This window comes from Staurois parvus, unplaced genomic scaffold, assembly GCF_062004578.1.
Source record: "Staurois parvus isolate SC_StPar_1 unplaced genomic scaffold, SC_StPar_1.0 ptg000261l, whole genome shotgun sequence".
Lineage (NCBI taxonomy): Eukaryota > Metazoa > Chordata > Amphibia > Anura > Ranidae > Staurois > Staurois parvus.
Genome location: NW_028318057.1, coordinates 714,273 through 734,337, shown reverse-complemented (window position 1 = coordinate 734,337; position 20,065 = coordinate 714,273). Strand labels below are relative to the sequence as shown.

The following is a 20,065-nucleotide window of genomic DNA, read 5'->3' as shown; positions in this document are numbered from 1 at the left end:
GGAGCATTCCCTGCCTGGAGAACACAATAATTGCTAGTGACTATAGCTGCTGGCAAAAATCACATGCTTGAAATCCAACCTGCTGGTTGTACCCAAGTCGATCGATTGATCGACTTGGGTACAATCAGCCTGTCCATTGATGGATCGAATCTCAGCTGGTCCCTGCTGAACCGAATGAGATTCGAACCACCTATGGCTGGCTTAAACTGCTCCTTTTTTTTTCTTCTACAAATTCCCCTCTGTATCACCATTAACCACTTCCTGTCCGGACACTTTTACCCCCTTCCTGTCCAGGGCAATTTTCAGCTTTCAGCGCTATCACACTTTGACAATTGCGCGGTCATGCAACACTGTACCCATATGAATTTTTTACCATTTTTTTGAGACAGATAAAGCTTTTTTTTAGTGGTATTTATTCACCGCAGGGATTTTTATTTTTTTTTGCTATGTAAATAAAAAAGTCCAAAAATGTTGAAAGAAAAGTGTTTTTCTTATAAAATTTTGCAAATAATCTTTCATCATAAATCTTGGCTGAAATGTATTCCGTTATCTTTTTAGTAAAAAAAAAAAATAAGCCAAATTAGTTTATAACCAAAAATTATAATTTTTAAACATTTTTTTTAATTTTTATTTTTTATATATATATTTTTTTTTTTACATACTGTCACCCTAGCAGTACAGTGTCACCATGGTGACACTGTACTACTTGTGGGGGGTGATGAAGATTTTTTTTTTTATACAGTGATTGCTTTTACACCCATATAGGATGTAAAAGCAATCATTTCTCTTTCTCTCTGTCTGCATTCTTGCAGCCATTGAGAAATACTGAGTGAGCTGTGATTGATCACAGCTTGTCACATGGTACAAGGCTGTTGTGAATAGCCTTGTACCATGTGACCTCTGTGATCATTCACAGATTTCACACGTAGTAAGCAATGATGTCACAAGTGACATCTTGCTTACTATTTTGCATGTGGTCACTGATTGGCCTATCAGTGATCACATGATTGGGACCTCGTACAGAGGTCCCGTCCGACGATCGATGTTTCACTGTGTCCGGAGGACACAACGGGCACCGGATCGCGGTGCTGCACGCTCCCAGCGAGCGCGCACAGCTAGAAATGGCGGGTGCCGTTTAAGAACGGCAACCTGCCCCTGGAGTGCCACCGTCCTGCCATTTATAAACAGCAGGCGGACGGCAAGTGGTTAAGGAGTAGGGGATAACATTGAGATTTCTGTTCGGTACTCAAAAAATTACAGGAATAATGGATATCTATGTCCTTTTGCCTGCAATAGCCAAATTAAGTATATTGAGAGCTTATGAAATGTAAATATAAGTTTCTGGGGAGAGGAGACGTTATGTGAGTTTTTTACTTTTCACTGCATGGGTGTATAGGTATGCATAAGGCATACATTGTTTACTGCAAGGTTCTGCAGAGAATACAACCACAGAAGGTTAATTGTTTTGTCATGTCCAGTATTTGCATAGGATGCAATAATAGTCACATAATCTTTTTAAAAGTGATCACTGTACTGAACCTGTATAAACCTAGAAGCAAAACTTTCTTTTTATTTTTTTTAATATTTTTTTTTTCTTTTTCAGTCCTTTGTATGAAATGTTGAAGAAGAACTTGCATAGAGTGTCTCACACAGGTAAATATCACTGATACTTCTCAAAATAGAACGCATCTAATTTTTGACCCTATTTCATTTGTGAGCCTCAGACTAAAATGTAACCCTTTTTGTCTTGAAATATTTTCCATTTTATCATATTGCCAAGCATATTCAGTGAGTTACAAATAGGTGAATTGATACTAAAGGAAATTTTTTTTTTTTGTATAACAAACATGTCATACTTACCTGCTTCGTGCAATGGTTTTGCACAGAGCAGCATCCGAACCTCTTCTTCTTGAGTCCCCTGCCTGCACTGCTGGGTTATCACCTCTCCCGGACAAGTGCCCCCATAGCAAGCTGCTTGCTATGGGGGCACTGGTGCAGGCTCTCCCTTGAGTGGCTCATCCCCACCTCCTGCTTCCTCTACACTGGCTGTGATTGACCGCAGTGGGAGTAAATGTCTGCCACTGCTGTCTCTGTGCCTCTCGTGCACATCGCTGCATCAAAACAAGATCGGGCTCAGGTAAGTATTGGGGAAGGGGTGTGGGGTCTTCACACAGAATGTCTCTTACCTCCATGCATAGAATGCTTGCGGGTAAAAACCTTCAACCTTTAGAACCACTCTAAAGACTTCTAAAGGGGGCAGCTTATGTATTTCACCAAAGTTGTGTTTTTTTTGTTTTGTTTTTTTTTATGTGCATATACAACTCTAGACTCTTAAGACCTCTCACTAGTGCTAGCCATACACAGCTTGGTTTTCATCTAATTGCTGATTAATTGGACACAATTCAAGCTGTGGGTGGCCCTGTCGGCTTAAGCTGAACATTCACTGCATCCAGTCAGATTAAGTGATTGCTCAGGTATCCAGACAGCTGCAGGTGCTGACTGACTATAATAGCCATCAGGGAAGATTCCTCTATCCACACTGTTTACCATGGATGGGGGAGTCAAGGGGCTATTCCTGTTCAGCCTCTGGGGCTGAACAAGAGAAATCTAGTTGTGTAGGCTCTGTCTGGGAATTTTAAATTAAGACGTCCATTTGGTTTTTGAAGTAATGGGATTTTGGTGCCCTCATTGTATGGAGTGTTCATGTTTGTTAATGCCTAAGTAAATAAGCCATAGATATTATGATGCCGACCGAATATATGTTATCAGTAGTTGGTGTCAGTAACCAGACTATGGACATTGCAGAAAATCTGTGACTACTGGAATTTAAGCAAGAGGAACACCTTGTTGTTGAAAAAATTGTGGCATGGATTAACTGAATATTGCGCTATGCCTACAGGGGCATGGTTAAATAGCCTTCTCAGTGTACACTGCACACGTGCCACAATTGCGACTTGTACCTTAAACATTGTTTATTACTGTACTGTGAGCAAGAGTCTTAAAGATGTGCATAAACCACAAGGATTTATAAAAAAAAATAACAAAATTATGACAGAGTGCTAACTCTTTTCAAGTCTGGCTTAAAGCTGAACTCAATAGAAAGGAAACGTGCCCCCTTGTAGCTTGCTGTTCCAGCACTGCAAGGGATAAAGCTTAGGTTTTAAAAAAAAAAATTTTTTAAAATGTTATCGGCGCAAGGAACTGTACTTAGAGTCAGGGTCCATGAACTCTGGCTTAGAAAAGACGCCAGGGCTCTTGACAAAAAAAAAAAAACACTAATTGGGAGCATTTTTTGTACTAGCATTTAGCAGTACTTGGCATTTTTTCTGCAAGAAAATCTCTCCTAAATATGCAAAACGGGTTTTTTTTTCTGCCTAAACACTGAGCTTAAAATATGCCTTTAAACAACCTAATATGCTTGGACAGATAGGGTAACATTAGTTGCGTCTACAGGCAAAATACTAAACTCTTCTAGGAGTAGTGTTTTTTTAAGCCAGTGTGCATGGACCCTTAACGTGGTGTTCCATTGGCTGATGGCTGTGGGTCTAATACACTGTAGGTGCAGTGTATTAGCGTTAGGTGCTGTAGTACACCACCTATGAGTGGGCAGAAAGAGGAGGCAAAGCCAGCACTCTTGATGAGTATTTGTGACAGGTCCCCTGGATCTATAAACCTCTGTGGCACTGGAAGATTATGGCTGCAGATGGTGGAAGTGGAACTGGAAGAGGACAGTCAAAGAAGAACACTAAGGCTGGCCATAGATGGGCCGTTTGTCGGCCGAATTGTTGGCCGATAAAATGAAAAATCGGTCAGCCCCGTTGCTGCCACCAATGTCCATGAAAAATGGCCGTTTTTCGTGGATTTTCCAGCATGACCGATAAAAATAAACAAAAGGATCCACGAAAAACGTCCGACGGTCTGGCCCCACTAACGGCGTGAATATCTGCCGATTTTTTCGTGCGGACAAAAATTTGGCCGATAAACGACCTGTCTATGGCCTGCATAAAAGGAGGTCAAGCAAAGAATTGATAACCTTATCTCTGCTTCCTGCCTTCCAGTCCTTTAAGAGTTCTTAAAGTTGGGAAGCGGGCATTCCGGTTATGTGACCATTGTGATTGGGTGTCACAGCTGTCACCGATCCCCACTGGCTACCGTGCAGGGAGAGCGCTCTCAGTACGTTAAGTTGTTTGCATGAGGCAATATATGTTGTCGCTCGGCGTTAGGACACACCCGCCAAGATGTCACATATATGCGTACAGCCTGCCGGGAAGTGGTTATAACAGAAGTGCAGTATCTTTAAACATCTCTTCCCTTGGCAAGCCCACACTAACCTCTAGTTGCAGCCATTGTGGAGTTATTTATCCTCACTGTTTGCAGGCAGTGGAAGCTTCTTAATTTTAATGTAACTTTCTCTTTGTAGCTCTGCTTTCCCTGTCATCAGCGGTGATAAATTGTGAATTGGGTTGGTATAGACTCTTGTAAATTACTACTGATCATGTAAGGTAGTGAAGGGGGACACGCAGTCCAAAAACATTTACCCTTGAGCATGCCAAGAAGTAAGGAGGGTAAAGGTTCAGCTCACACAGTTACCACTGGGTGTTCCAGTAAATGAATTGGATGGAAGGCTAGTTCAAAGTCACTCCTGAACATGTTAGTAAGTGTGGGGAAGTAAGCTGAAGTGGGAGCTGGAGCTGGCTTAGAAGCCTGCACACTAGCGATCAAACAGTCTTTTGAGATTGCAGTTGACAGCTGCAGTTTTTCTGAGGAAACAAAACTGATCACTTAACTAGAAATATTTCCACCATAAAGTCCTTTCTCCTTGTCTTCCATTCATCTGGCAAACCAAAGACTAGACCCACTTGTGGCACTGAAATGTGCAGAATAAAACCACACAGAGTTTGTACTGGATGGACTGTGTATTTTGTCAAACTTCTAAATCATTAATATGTCATAAATGTTGTTAGAGGGAGCTCTAGGATACACACACAAGTTGTTTTTTAACTAATTTATCTTCCATCTCCCTTTTTTTTTTTTTTAGTTTTTTTTTTTTTCCATCCCCATTATCCAATGTTCTTTGTGAAGTGTGGGATCACAGCAGATCAATACAGCTGGCCACATATGTTACAATCGGTTAACTGAGAATTTTACAGAAATCTAGCCATCTTTGGGCTTGCTTACAAACCATTAAATTCTAAAAATTGCTTCAGGTTGTTTGAAACCAAACCATGCCTGAATGTTTGTGTTTTTTTTCCCTATTGATTTTCCAGAGAACCAATAAAACTGTGCCTCAATTTGAATCAAAATGTAAGAGAAAAATGATATAAAAGTTGTAACTTGCATCCTAAGCTATATAGTGTAACGTAGTAAAGTAAAGTTCATGTACAATCTGATTATAGCATTTTTATCTGCTCCTAGAAGCTAAATAGATTTACCCTATGTGTCCCTGCACAATATTTTAGGCTACTAACGTTTTTCAAACTTCAGCATTTAGGAGCAGAAACAAAATGGTTTTGGGAGCGGTTTTCTGGCAGACAACGCTGAATGCGCCTAAATGCTACTAAACCACACCTTTTTCTCTAGCTTTTTTTTCCCCCTACATGTTCTGTAAAAACGCTAATAAAATGATAACACTTCTAAACGCTACTAAAACACGCTATTGCCAATGTTTTTTCCAGAATTGTTTTAGCTTAAAAAAACAGAACAAAAGCTAGTGTGCATGGAGCCTGAAGTATATAATCACACTGTAACGTGTGTACCTGTCTTAATAATGAAAAGGAAGTAGGTGTTGACAGAGAATTTTTGTTTCATAGGCTACAGTCATATCATCCAGGCTGTTATAAAGCAGGTCAAAAGCAGAAACTTTTTTTCTGCTATGTTTATTGAGAGACACAACTTTTGACTGAATCAGTACCAGTCGGTTATTAGTCAAGAAGATTGATTTTAGATTTTCCATTCTGACAGTAAAGAATTTCCTAAATATCTCCAATCACCTATTTCTTCAGACTTTTCTGAAGGTGAGGTTCCAGATATTCCTAGTATTGGCACTCGTCTGAACCCCAATAATGATTCTCATCTTTCTATTGCAGACAACGAGAATGATGATTCTATTTTTCCCCTTTATGGAAAGGAATTGGTATCCTCTTTAATTCAGGCAATTCGTGATACACCTAACATGGTGGATTTTTCTGCTTCTTCCTAAGAACCCCTGGTTGTCTTCGGTTTTTAAGGAAAAGCACAATGTTGAAGTGTTTCCATATCATTCCTTTTGACATCTTCATTTACAAAGAATGGAATCCTCCTAAGAAGACATTTGTATTCTCAAATTGCTTTCTGTCCGATATTCTTTTGCAGAGGATCTTAGGTTACCTCTATTGTGGATCAGCTCATTTTGCTAATTAAATAAGGCTGACATCTGCAGAAGAACATCTTTTAACCACTTCCCAACCGGCCGTTGTATATAAACGGCCGGACAGTGGCACTGCAGGGTCGGGTGGCCATTTATAAACGGCCTCCCCGCACCCTGCTTGTGCGCGCTCCCTGGGAGCGCGCAGCACCGCGATCCGGTGCCCGCTGTGTCCTCCGGACACAGTGAAACAACGATCGTCAGATGGGACGAGGTCCCGATCATGTGATCACTGATTGACCAATCAGTGATCACATGCAAAGTAGTAAGCAAGATGTCACTTCTGACATCATTGCTTACTACATGTGAAATCTTTGAATGATCACAGAGGTCACATGGTACAAGGCTATTCACAACAGCCTTGTACCATGTGACAAGCTGTGACCAATCACAGCTCACTCAGTAATTCTCAATGGCTGCAAGAATGCAGACAGAGAGAAAGAGAAATGATTGCTTTTACATCCTATATGGGTGTAAAAGCAATCAGTGTAAAAAAAAAAACTCCATCACCCCCCAAAAGTAGTACAGTGTCACCATGGTGACACTGTACTGCTAGGGTGACAGTATGTAAAAAAAAAAAATAATATAACAAAAAAAAGAAAAATGTTTAAATATTATAATTTTTGGTTATAAACTAATTTGGCTTATTTTTTTCTTTTACTAAAGATAACAGAATAAATTTTGGCCGAGATTTATGATGAAATATTATTTATTTGCAAAATTTTATAAGAAAAACACTTTTTAAAAAAACATTTTTGGACATTTTCATTTACATAGCAAAAAAAATAAAAATCCCAGCGGTGAATAAATACCACCAAAATAAAGTTTTATCCGTCTCAAAAAAATGTTAAAAAATTCATATGGGTACAGTGTTGCATGACCGCGCAATTGTCATTCAAAGTATAATAGCGCTGAAAGCTGAAAATTGCCCTGGTCAGGAAGGGGGTAAAAGTGTCCGGACTGGAAGTGGTTAAAGAATCAACAGACCGTAAGATGGAGGCACTTTTCTGTTCTCAGACCAGACTGAGTGGGGTAACATTTTTGCCTCGTGACCTTGCTATGGAAAAGGTACTGTTTTTGCTTTGATGGCTTTGAGAGACCTAATTGCCCAGGGTCAAAAAAATGTTTGTATTCCCATTAGTTTAGCATCTAATTTATCTGCAAAAAAAAACCAAACTTGGCTGATCATCTTTTTGTGGGCAAGTGTCTTTTCTGCACAACTTTGATATTAATATAACCTTACCAGAGACAAAAATATCCTTATTCCATTAGTCTCATGAGCAAAAATGTAAACCTCACAGGTGTTGCTTTTATTCCCATGGGAACCGACAAGGGTTAGCGAGCTGATCTCTTGCCAGTTAGGACCTCCTAGCACAAAGTGTTATCATATCAGTTGTTCCCCAGGAAGAGTTCAAGGGTTTCTGTTCAAACCTCTTTAGTGTTCCTAAAGGGTTATTCATCCCATCCTGAGTTTTAAAGCTTGAAACACCTGTGTGAGAGTCAAAGGATTCTGAATGGAGTCTAATTTTTTTGATTGTTGCTCCATAATAGGGACACTTCTTGGCATCAGTCAACATTCAAGATGGCTATCTTCATGTCCTAGCTTGTCAGAATCACCAGCGTTTTCTCTGGTTTGCTGAAGGGACACAACCATTACCAGTTTGTGGCTCTACCCTTCAGTCTTGCCTATGCTCTTTCAATTTTTACAAAGATCTTACAAGGGTTCTTGCTCTTCTTCATCTCAAACGGATTCCAATTGTGAGTTATCTTCATAATCTTTACTTGCAAACAGACTTACCAGACTTTGCAGTACCATGTTCTGGTGATGTTCTGTTTCCACAGGTTGGATCTTGAATATCAGGACGTCCAGTCTGACTTCAACTTGTAATCTCAAGTATCTTTACTTCATCTTGGACACCAATGTAGCTATTTTTTTTTCATTTTGCTAGGAGAAACATCACAAAACTTAAGAACCATGTCAAGAGTCTTCATGACAATCGGCCCTCTGTTCATTCCTATATTAGGGTGTTGGAACTGATAGTCTCTTCCTTGAAAGCAATCTTCCACTCCTCCATGGGAAATCCAATTCAAGTGAAGTAAATCCCCCTGTCCTCGTGTTCCAAAGTGTCCCTTTTTGTGATTGCTTACATCTTTCTCCCTCTGTGCAGGCAGCTTTCTTCCCCTTAAGTGGCTCATTGTGATGATTATGATTTCAGCCTTTTCAGCTGGAAGGGTCAGTGGTCCAAGGAGGAGACTGTGCTTTCCTGTCAATGTCCTGGAAATCCCAGCTATCAGATTCTTTTCTGCTGGGCAGGTCTTCTGTGGGGTTGTCCATGAGGATACAGTTCAACAGTGCCACAGCAGTGGCATATGTGAATCACCAAGGAGGCCCAAAGAGTTTAGCAATGGTGCAAGAGGTTCACAACTCTCTTTTCAGTGAAGAGTAGTGTTTTCTACTCTCTGCATTCTATATTCTACATTAAAGCAAGCAGATTCTCTAAACTGACAGAGTTTTGATCTGTGGGTGTTTTAATCCAGAGCTGTTCAGACAGAGATGTTCCAGGTTTGGAACTCCAAACGTGGATCTCAGCCTCTGTTCTCATTGCCAAACTGGACAAGTTCATCTTAACCCCCAGGCTGTCACGACAAATGTCTTGGTGGCATTATGGGACAACTTGAATCTGATCTGTCCATCTGACCTGTAAATCTTCTACCCAGACTTCTTTGCAGCATCAAGTTGGGAAAAATTCTAATAATTCTCATGGTTCCAGGTTCCTCAAGGGGCTTGGACCACAGACCTAAATTGTCTGCTAGGAGGTAAACCTTTTTGCTATCCAGATCTTGTCTAAATGCCCAGTCTTCCATTCTGCTGCTCAATCTCTGATACAGCATGGCTGTTGAAGCTTGGGCACGAAGGGATAGCGGTCTGACTGAGTTCTATGCTCACCCTGTAGCAGACTCGGAAGTTAATTCACATAGCATCAATCATTGCATTTGGAAATCATACTTCTGACTGTGTTAATCTTTAATTTGGGTTTTCTCCTTTTTTTTTTTTTCCCTTTTCCCATCTAGATGTGGTTCAACATTTAGTACTTGGTGCTAATAAAGTTTGTTTTGTCATTAGCTGTTTTGCATCATTGCCCTTTGTCTAATCATTCTTTATTTAATACGTACCTTTATTTACGTAGGTGCCAAATCTCCCCCTATCAGAACGCCACTTCCTTAATGAGACCTTAATTTGGTTTTCTACATCTCACAAAGACCTCCTTTTAGGAATATTTGGGAATCTCAAAAAGTGATCGTTTTGGTGACCATGTGTGTGTGTCTGGTTGTCCCGAGAATCCCCCATCTTGATTTTGCACAGGGACAAGGTGGTTTTAAGACTTTTCCCAATTCTTTCACTTTATTTAGGGTGAAAAGAATCTGGAAAGAAAGACAGGAGAACAATATCCTCATTAAATTCTTTTACATACCTTGGAAGCTGTCAGGGCTATTAGGGTTCAGATGTTTTTTTTTTTACCTTGCTATAGGGGCACTCTATGCTATAGTTTGCAGCTTGCTGTAGGGGCACTGTGAAGGTAGGATGGGGCAGAAGATGAGAATCAGGGCTGCTCTATGCAAAGCCATTGCACAGAGGGTGATAGACTGGAGGTAAATTAAGGCATTACAATTAAATGTAAAGTAAGTTTACCAGTATTGTGCATTATATTTAAAATGATTGTATCCATGCCAAAAAGTCTCAGCCTTTAGTTCTACTTTATTATAAATGATTTATATCTCCCCTCCACCCTTCATGTAGCTTCATGTCTGACTCCTAGTTAAAGTACCCCATATATCCTATTTCAGGGTATATTTATTAATATACGGTATATAATATAAGATGGCTATAGATATACCGTGCCTTGAAAAAGTATTCATACCCCTTTTAATTTTCCACATTTTGTCACGCTACAACCAAAAACATAAAAATATTTTATTAGGAATTTATGTGATAGACCAACACAAAGTAGCACATAAATGTGAAGTGGAAGGAAAATGATAAATTGTTGTCAAAATTTTTTACAAATATCTCAAAAGTGTGACGTGCATTTGTATTCAGACCCCTGTGTCAATACTTTGCAGAACTATCTTTTGCTGCAATTACAGCTGCAAATCTTTTTGGGCATGTTTCTACCAGCTTTGCACAGCTAGAGAGTGACATTTTTGCCTATTCTTCTCAAAATAGCTCAAGCTCTGTCAGGTTGGATGGAGAGTGTCTGTCTGTGAATAGCAGTTTTCAAATCTTGCCACAGATTCTCAATTGGATTTAGGTTTGGACTTTGACTGGGCTATTCTTACATGTGAATATACTTTGATCTAAATCATTTCTTTGTAGCTCTGGCTGTATGTTTAGGGTTGTTGTCTGCTGGAAGGTGAACCTCCGCCCCAGTCTCAAGTCTTCTGCAGACTCGAACAGGTTTTCTTCTAAGATTGGCCTGTGTTTGGCTCCATCCATCTCCCCATCAACTTTGACCAGCTTCCCTGTCCTTGCTGAAGAAAAGCATTCCCACAACATTTTTCACAGTTGGGATGGTGATGTTCAGGGTGATGTGCAGTGTTAGTTTTCCGCCACACACAGCATTTTGCTTTTAGGCCAGTTAAATTTTGGTCTCATCTGACCAGAGCAACTTCCACATTTTTGTGTTGTGCCCCACATGGGTTCTCGCAAACTGGACTTCTTATGGCTTCTTCTTGCCACTCTTCCATAAAGGCCAGATTTGTGGGTTGCACGACTAATAGTTGTCCTGTGGACAGATTCTCCCACCTGAGCTGTGGATCTCTGCAGCTCCTCCAGAGTTACCATGGGCCTCTTGGCTGCTTCTCTGATTAATGCTCTCCTTGCCCAGCCTGTCAGTTTAGGTGGACGACCATAGCTTAGTAGGTTTACAGTTGTGCCATACTCTTTCTATTTTTGGATGATGGATTAAACAGTGCTCCATGAGATGTTCAAAGCTTGGGATTTTTTTATAACCTAACCTCACTTTAAACTTCTCCACAATTTAATCCCTGACTTATCTGGTGAGTTCTTTGGCCTTCATGGTGATGTCTGTTTACTAATGTTCTCTAAAAGACCTCAGAGGGCTTCATTGAACAGCTGTATTTATACCGAGATTAACTTGCACACAGGTGGACTCTATATTTACTAATGAGGTAGACTTCTGAACGCAATTGGTTCCACTAGATTTTAGTTAGGAGTATTAAAGTAAAGGGGGCGGAATACAAATGCACGCTACACTTTTCAGATATTTATTTGTAAAACATTTTTAAAACAATGACAGGTGATACAAAAAGCGTGCTGCTACTAAATGTCCTCTGCTGGCTATACAGGTATCGATTTAGGCGAAAATATTTGTACAAATAATTGTATAAAAATTCTTTGTACATTTAGTGAATGAACAAATTTTGCTTGCTTTTAACATTCAATTTTAAAGTGAATGTAATTTTCTGAAAGAAAACCATATATTGTCTGAAAATTTGAGAAGTTTTCTATTTTACTTCTTCGAAATTCTCATCAACAAATGTTGATTTTACTCCACTAATTAGAAAATTAAAAATTAAAATGAAATTTTTCTAAGGAAAATGTTGTTCTTGTATGGACATCATAAGTGATAGCAGGTGCAGGTAGCTTGTATCAACCTACTTATGTATGACAAGGGAGTCTGTCATGCATAATATTATATTACAGTCCTGTCTGAAATTTTTTTTTTTCGTTAGATAAAAATGTGAACTCTTTTGTCTGATATGCACCAGATTCAACCTCCTCATAGTATCTACATCTGTTCTGTCTGTTATTTTCAGAGTACCGTATTTTTCGGCGTATAAGATGACTTTTTACCCGTGAAAATCTTCTCAAAAGTCGGGGGTCGTCTTATTTGCCGGTATACGGTGTGCTGACACTTCCCAGCCAGTGTCAGGGTGGCACTTTTTAGGGGGGCGGCGCTGCCGCCCCCCCCCCCCCCATCCAACGGAAGGGACACTAAGTACAGGGGCGGGCAGGGGGCTGCTGTTTCTTACCTGGTGCTGGTCCCAGTCCCACGACGATCCAGTCCAGGAAGCGCGTCTGCTCCTTCATTCAGTTCGGCCACTCCCTCACTCGATGTTCGCGCAGCCGCTCGGCTCCGCCTCCTCACCGGTGATTGGGTGCCAGAACTGTAGCTCAGAAAAGGCACACAGGTGGCCAATCACCTGTGAGGAGGCGGAGCTGAGTGGCCCCATGAACATCGAGTGAGGGAGTGGCCGGTAAGTGTGCCGTGCAGATGGTGCTGCTGCAACCACGTATCCTGGCTGCAACAGCACCATGCTGGAACAGGGGTCAGCAAGTGTCATTGGCGTCAGTGGGAGGAATAGTGCCCCATCATTGGTGTCACTGATACTAATGATGGGGCATTATTCCTCCCACTGACACCAACAATGGGGCACTTTCCCTCCCCCACTGACACAAATGATGGGCCACTATCCCCTCCCCCCACTGACACCAACGATGGGGCGCTGTTCCTCCCCCCACTGACACCAACGATGGGGCGCTGTTCCTCCCCCCACTGACACCAACGATGGGGCGCTGTTCCTCCCCCCACTGACACCAACGATGGGGCGCTGTTCCTCCCCCCACTGACACCAACGATGGGGCGCTGTTCCTCCCCCCACTGACACCAACGATGGGGCGCTGTTCCTCCCCCCACTGACACCAACGATGGGGCGCTGTTCCTCCCCCCACTGACACCAACGATGGGGCGCTGTTCCTCCCCCCACTGACACCAACGATGGGGCGCTGTTCCTCCCCCCACTGACACCAACGATGGGGCGCTGTTCCTCCCCCCACTGACACCAACGATGGGGCGCTGTTCCTCCCCCCACTGACACCAACGATGGGGCGCTGTTCCTCCCCCCACTGACACCAACGATGGGGCGCTGTTCCTCCCCCCACTGACACCAACGATGGGGCGCTGTTCCTCCCCCCACTGACACCAACGATGGGGCGCTGTTCCTCCCCCCACTGACACCAACGATGGGGCGCTGTTCCTCCCCCCACTGACACCAACGATGGGGCGCTGTTCCTCCCCCCACTGACACCAACGATGGGGCGCTGTTCCTCCCCCCACTGACACCAACGATGGGGCGCTGTTCCTCCCCCCACTGACACCAACGATGGGGCGCTGTTCCTCCCCCCACTGACACCAACGATGGGGCGCTGTTCCTCCCCCCACTGACACCAACGATGGGGCGCTGTTCCTCCCCCCACTGACACCAACGATGGGGCGCTGTTCCTCCCCCCACTGACACCAACGATGGGGCGCTGTTCCTCCCCCCACTGACACCAACGATGGGGCGCTGTTCCTCCCCCCACTGACACCAACGATGGGGCGCTGTTCCTCCCCCGACTGACACCAACGATGGGGCGCTGTTCCTCCCCCGACTGACACCAACGATGGGGCGCTGTTCCTCCCCCGACTGACACCAACGATGGGGCGCTGTTCCTCCCCCGACTGACACCAACGATGGGGCGCTGTTCCTCCCCCGACTGACACCAACGATGGGGCGCTGTTCCTCCCCCGACTGACACCAACGATGGGGCGCTGTTCCTCCCCCGACTGACACCAACGATGGGGCGCTGTTCCTCCCCCGACTGACACCAACGATGGGGCGCTGTTCCTCCCCCGACTGACACCAACGATGGGGCGCTGTTCCTCCCCCGACTGACACCAACGATGGGGCGCTGTTCCTCCCCCGACTGACACCAACGATGGGGCGCTGTTCCTCCCCCGACTGACACCAACGATGGGGCGCTGTTCCTCCCCCGACTGACACCAACGATGGGGCGCTGTTCCTCCCCCGACTGACACCAACGATGGGGCGCTGTTCCTCCCCCGACTGACACCAACGATGGGGCGCTGTTCCTCCCCCGACTGACACCAACGATGGGGCGCTGTTCCTCCCCCGACTGACACCAACGATGGGGCGCTGTTCCTCCCCCGACTGACACCAACGATGGGGCGCTGTTCCTCCCCCGACTGACACCAACGATGGGGCGCTGTTCCTCCCCCGACTGACACCAACGATGGGGCGCTGTTCCTCCCCCGACTGACACCAACGATGGGGCGCTGTTCCTCCCCCGACTGACACCAACGATGGGGCGCTGTTCCTCCCCCGACTGACACCAACGATGGGGCGCTGTTCCTCCCCCGACTGACACCAACGATGGGGCGCTGTTCCTCCCCCGACTGACACCAACGATGGGGCGCTGTTCCTCCCCCGACTGACACCAACGATGGGGCGCCATCATTAGTGTCAGTGTGTGAGGAATAGTGCCCCATCATTAGTGTCAGTGGGAGGAATAATACTCCATCAGTGTCAGCGGGAGAAAAAGTGCCCCATCATCGGTGTCAGCGGGAGGAATAGTGCCCCATCATCGGTGTCAGCGGGAGGAATAGTGCCCCATCATCGGTGTCAGCGGGAGGAATAATACTCCATCAGTGTCAGCGGGAGAAAAAGTGCCCCATCATCGGTGTCAGCGGGAGGAATAGTGCCCCATCATCGGTATCAGCGGGAGGAATAGTGCCCCATCATCGGTGTCAGCGGGAGGAATAGTGCCCCATCATCGGTGTCAGCGGGAGGAATAGTGCCCCATCATCGGTGTCAGCGGGAGGAATAGTGCCCCATCATCGGTGTCAGCGGGAGGAATAGTGCCCCATCATCGGTGTCAGCGGGAGGAATAGTGCCCCATCATCGGTGTCAGCGGGAGGAATAATACTCCATCATCGGTGTCAGCGGGAGAAAAAGTGCCCCATCATCGGTGTCAGCGGGAGGAATAGTGCCCCATCATCGGTGTCAGCGGGAGGAATAGTGCCCCATCATCGGTGTCAGCGGGAGGAATAGTGTCCCATCATCGGTGTCAGCGGGAGGAATAGCGTCCCATCATCGGTATCAGTGGGGGGAATAGCACCCCATCATTGGAATACAATACTGAAATACCAAACCATAATGAAATCAAATCTGATATTTTTTAATTTTTATTTGGTGTGCATTGGAAGAGGGGTAGTCTTATAAGACGAGTATAGCCCAAACACTATATCTTAACAGGAAAAGTAGGGGGTCGTCTTAAACGCCCAGTCGTCTTATACGCCGGAATAAACTTTTGTTGGGTATTGCTTATTGACATCTCATTGATCTTCTAAAGCTTTGTCTCAGTCAGCAAAAGAAAAAGTAGAATAGTTTGTACTCTCCATACTTTTCAATCAAAGTTCAATCAAAGGCCTATCTCCCACCCCTTTTTTGGGATTTTTAGGCAAATTGCCTAGCTTTGCTGTTTAGGCCTGTGCCATAGCTGTTTAGACATGCTTTCCTTCTACTGCTTGCTTCTACCTGATATTCTGACAGTTGGGGTGGGGGAGGGGGTCGGGGGTCAAGTCAATGTTAAGTGTTCTTTTGGAGAGGGGATATGTCTAACTCTTTCGTTGCCTGGGTGATTTGTAAATTTTTCATACTCATGCTTAAGGGCTGGTTCATGATGGATATCACAAAGGAACGTGCTGCATGTTCCTGTGTTGTTCAGTGCGGTGCAATTTGAGCCCATTCATTTTGAATGGGCTCAAATCACACTGCACTGCACCAAAAGTAGTGCATGCACAACTTTTGGAAACTCACTGCAACTAGAGGGCATAGTACAGAAGTACTGCATTTGCAATTTGTGTATCGGGTGTCAGTAACTTAACATTGATACCTGCTGCCTAACGCAACTGTAGTGTGGTTTGAACGCAGTTCTGGTGTGGACAGGCCCTAAATGCACATTTGTTTTGTTTTATCTGAAAATGCACAAAATATCTCCAAAAACTATGTATTTTCTGAACGCAGGGGGTCAAATCAATAAAGGTAGTTAAAATCTATTCATTTATTATATTTTTTTAGTAAAATTATACTGAAATCAATTTTCGTGCACACAAACGCATTGAAATCTCACAATTTTCTATAAAAGATGAGACTGTTGAAAAAATAGCTGTCATATGTCAAGCTTCAAAATTGCATTCCCTAGGAAATGGCATCAAGCTACAATACATATGGTTGTCAAAAGAGGCAGACTTTACAGCTCATAAATTTATTATTATAATACGGGATTTATACAGTGCAAAGTTTGCGCAGCACTTAACAATCTAACAGGAGACAGCACAGTTACAATACAATAAAATACAAGAGGGTTAAGAAGGCCCTTCTCATAAGAGCTTACAATCTAATAGAGTTTAAAACTACCCATAAATAATGGAAAACCTTATAAGTGTTGCACAATTAACATTTACTTATGCATGTGTGCTATAAGTTTGTGTGTCTGTATGTGTGTGGGGGATTTAAACAACTTTTTATAATTTTTCATTTTTAGTTATTTGTTTAATAGCTTTTTTAAATGGCACATTTTCAGTGATGGGTTCACTTTATGGCAGAATCAGGGGTCAGTCCAAACAGATCAAGGACAAGTGATTTTGCTGTTGCTCTGGACCAGTTAGTGCTCAGAGCAAAGCATGTCCAGGTTCTGAAAAAGGCAGAAAAGCAGAGCTTCCACTTTTGGATGGAACTCTGTTTTAAGTGGCAGTAAAAGGTTTACAGTAAAGGAACACTCTTAATCAATTGTCACTGGAACAACTGAAAGTTTACCCTCTGTTCCCATTCCTGTGGAATTCCTTGCTTCCACTCCTGGTATTGAATATACTTTAGCCCACCTATCCAGAAGGATAGCAGGGTTTAATTATGCTTTAGCATGCATCTGTCATGAGAAAATTGTGTAGGTTGCCTTTGCTCACTTTTGAGAATGGCAGTTGCCTAGCTGTCATGCTGATGTTTTGACTTCAAAATTTCTTGAGTCAACAGTTGAACCAACAATAAGGAGATAATGAATTCTGATGCCTATCTTATGCTCATTTACAGCAAGCTTGTTCTGGGTATGTGACTTAAGTGTTAGCCATACACAACCAAGCAAGTAAAATGTTCAATTGCAGGCCAGCAGTGGCAGTCCTTGGTGTTTTTCATGACTGATCTATGTTAAGAATACTTGTATCCACCACCCTGCACTCAATACTGTATATCATCTACACAATTTACCAAATTAAATCTTTAAACATTTTCTTTGCAAATGTAGTATTCTAGTCAGAAATTAGGTGGTATGAATGTTTTCGTTCTCTGGGGTTTGGGGTCAGGAAAAAAGAAACTATTTTTATATATTGCATGCAAGAGCTTTCACCCCAATCAGTTGTAGCGCTACATTTGAAGAGCTCGTTTTTAATTGTATTATTTTTATGGAAGCATCAGAGAGCGTACCACCTGTTGATGAGACTCGGCCATTCTACAGTCTAATTTGTTCATGAAGGACAGCAGAACATGCCAAGACAAAAGATTAGGATGGGTTGGACTGGAGCTCAGAAGTTAGATTTAGCCTGTGTTCACACTGATACGGTCTGGAATTTGCATTGTTTTCTGTGCGAATTTGGCACCACATCAGAATGAGACCCCGTTCATGCAAACTGCTGTGGGTATTTGTTAACACCCCAAAATCAGTCCACACACACACACACACACACACACACACTTGCCCACAAGGATACTACAAATAAAATGGAAATAAAAACATGGTTTATGGAAGTTTTGTATGTATGTGGGCATCTTTTACCCATTGATCCTTTGTGTGTAAAAATATATAGTTTTTAATACTATTTATACATTCTAGTCTTGTTTTGTGGTGTAAGTCAATTTATTTAATATTGGGTGTTGGAAAATGCAATAAATGTATTGTACTGTTAGGTTTTCACAGTAACATTGTTTAAAATTATATATGGCCTTCAGACATGCTGTATCTTTGTGCTGTTACTGTAACCTGCTTTACAGTTGCTCTACATGGTCTAATGTGAGGGTGTGCTGTGGCAGTGGTTTATTCCTCCTTGCAGTAACAAGCTGTTTTGGGCTTGGGAGTTTCATTCCTGAGGGCTAAAATTTACATCACATGGATTAAAAACACATATTACTAGGGAAGGGATTTTTTTTTTCATCCATTTCACAGATGCTGCTCAGAGTCCCTCAAGAGACCAAAGACAGGATTCGGGCGGTTTGGAGCATCAGAAGGTAAAACCTGGTATTTTTTGACCTTGTACAGAGCCCCCCTTCTCTGTACCTGCCAACGTTGGCTCTCCAGGTTGCATTTTCTAACCGTTGAGGTTCCACTGGAGTCCATCGAGCAGGGACAGAGTTACCCATCTCTGTTCCTTAACACTCACAGCTTCTTTTTCAGAGCTGTATGAATGATGCAGCAGTTTTGTACCGACCACCAGAGTTAGCTACATTTTATTACCCTCTTTTCAATCAGTTTACAGTTGAATTTTGTATGCCAAAGTCATCTACTCGAGTGTTTCACATGTGGCCAGATATTATACAGTGAAGGAAATAAGTATTTGATCCCCTGCTGATTTTGAATGTTTGCCCATTAACAAAGAAATGATCAGTCTAAAAATCGAATGGTAGGTCTACTGTAACACTGAGAGATAGAATAGCAACAAAAAATTCAAAAGAAATGCATGTCTAACAAATTATGCACTGATTCGCATGTTCAAGAAGGAAATAAGTATTTGATCCCCGTCAAAAAACATGACTTAGTACTTGGTGGCAAATCCCTTGTTTGCAATCACAGACGTCAGACGTTTCCTGTAGTTGGCCACCAGGTTTGCACACATCTCAGGAGGGATTTTGGCCCACTCCTCTTGGCAGATCCTCTCCAAGTCCTTAAGGTTTAGTGGCTGACGTTTGGCAACTCAAACTTTCAGCTAGGCCACTCCAGGACCTTAATGTGCTTCTTCTTGAGCCACTCCTTTGTTGCTTTGGCCGTGTGTTTTGGGTCATTGTCATGCTGGAACACCCATCCATAACCCATTTTCAATGCCCTGGCTGAGGGAAGAAGGTTCTCACCAAAGATTTGACGGTTTATTGCCCCGTCCATCGTCCTTTTGATGTGGTGCAGTTGCCCTGTCCCCTTAGCAGAAAAACACCCCCAAAGCAGAATGTTCCCACCACCGTGTTTGACAGTTGGGATGGTGTTCTTGGGGTCAAAGGGAGCATTCCTCCTTCTCCAAACATGGCGAGTTGAGTTGATGCCAAAGAGCTCGATTTTGGTCTCATCTCACCACAACACTCTCAACCAGTCCTCCTCTGCATCATTCAGATGTTCAGTGGCAAACTTCAGATGGGCCTGGACATGTGCTTTCTTGAGCATAGGGACCTTGCGGGCACTGCAGGATTTCAATCCTTGTCGGTGTAGTGTGTTACCAATTGTTTTCTTGGTGACTGTTGTCTCAGCTGCCTGGAGATCATTGACAATATCCTCACGTGTAGTTCTGGGATGATTCCTCACTGTTCTCATGATCATTGACACTCCACGAGGTGAGATCTTGCATGGTGCACTAGACCTAGGGAGACTGACAGTTGTTTTGTGTTTCTTCCAGTTGCGAATGATTGCACCAACTGTTGTCACCTTCTCACCAAGCTGCTTGGCGACAGTTTGGTAGCCCAGTCCAGCTTTGTGTAGTTCTACAATCATGTCCCTTACATCCTTGGACAGCTCTTTGGTCTTTGCCATGGTGGAGAGTTTGGAATCTG

The 20,065-nt window shown here is 43.3% G+C and overlaps 1 protein-coding gene across 3 annotated transcripts in view; it reads left to right on the top strand.

The window, feature by feature from the left end:
• The window catches only part of MDM4 (MDM4 regulator of p53), a 119,087-nt gene that overhangs the window by 61,326 nt on the left and 37,696 nt on the right, over positions 1-20,065 (top strand). For all 3 annotated transcript variants that reach the window (XM_089681147.1, XM_089681146.1, XM_089681145.1), the window contains 2 exons: positions 1,604-1,653; positions 18,480-18,541. In XM_089681147.1, the coding sequence (XP_089537273.1) occupies positions 1,604-1,653; positions 18,480-18,541 (112 nt within the window). The remainder of the gene's footprint in view (positions 1-1,603; positions 1,654-18,479; positions 18,542-20,065) is intronic.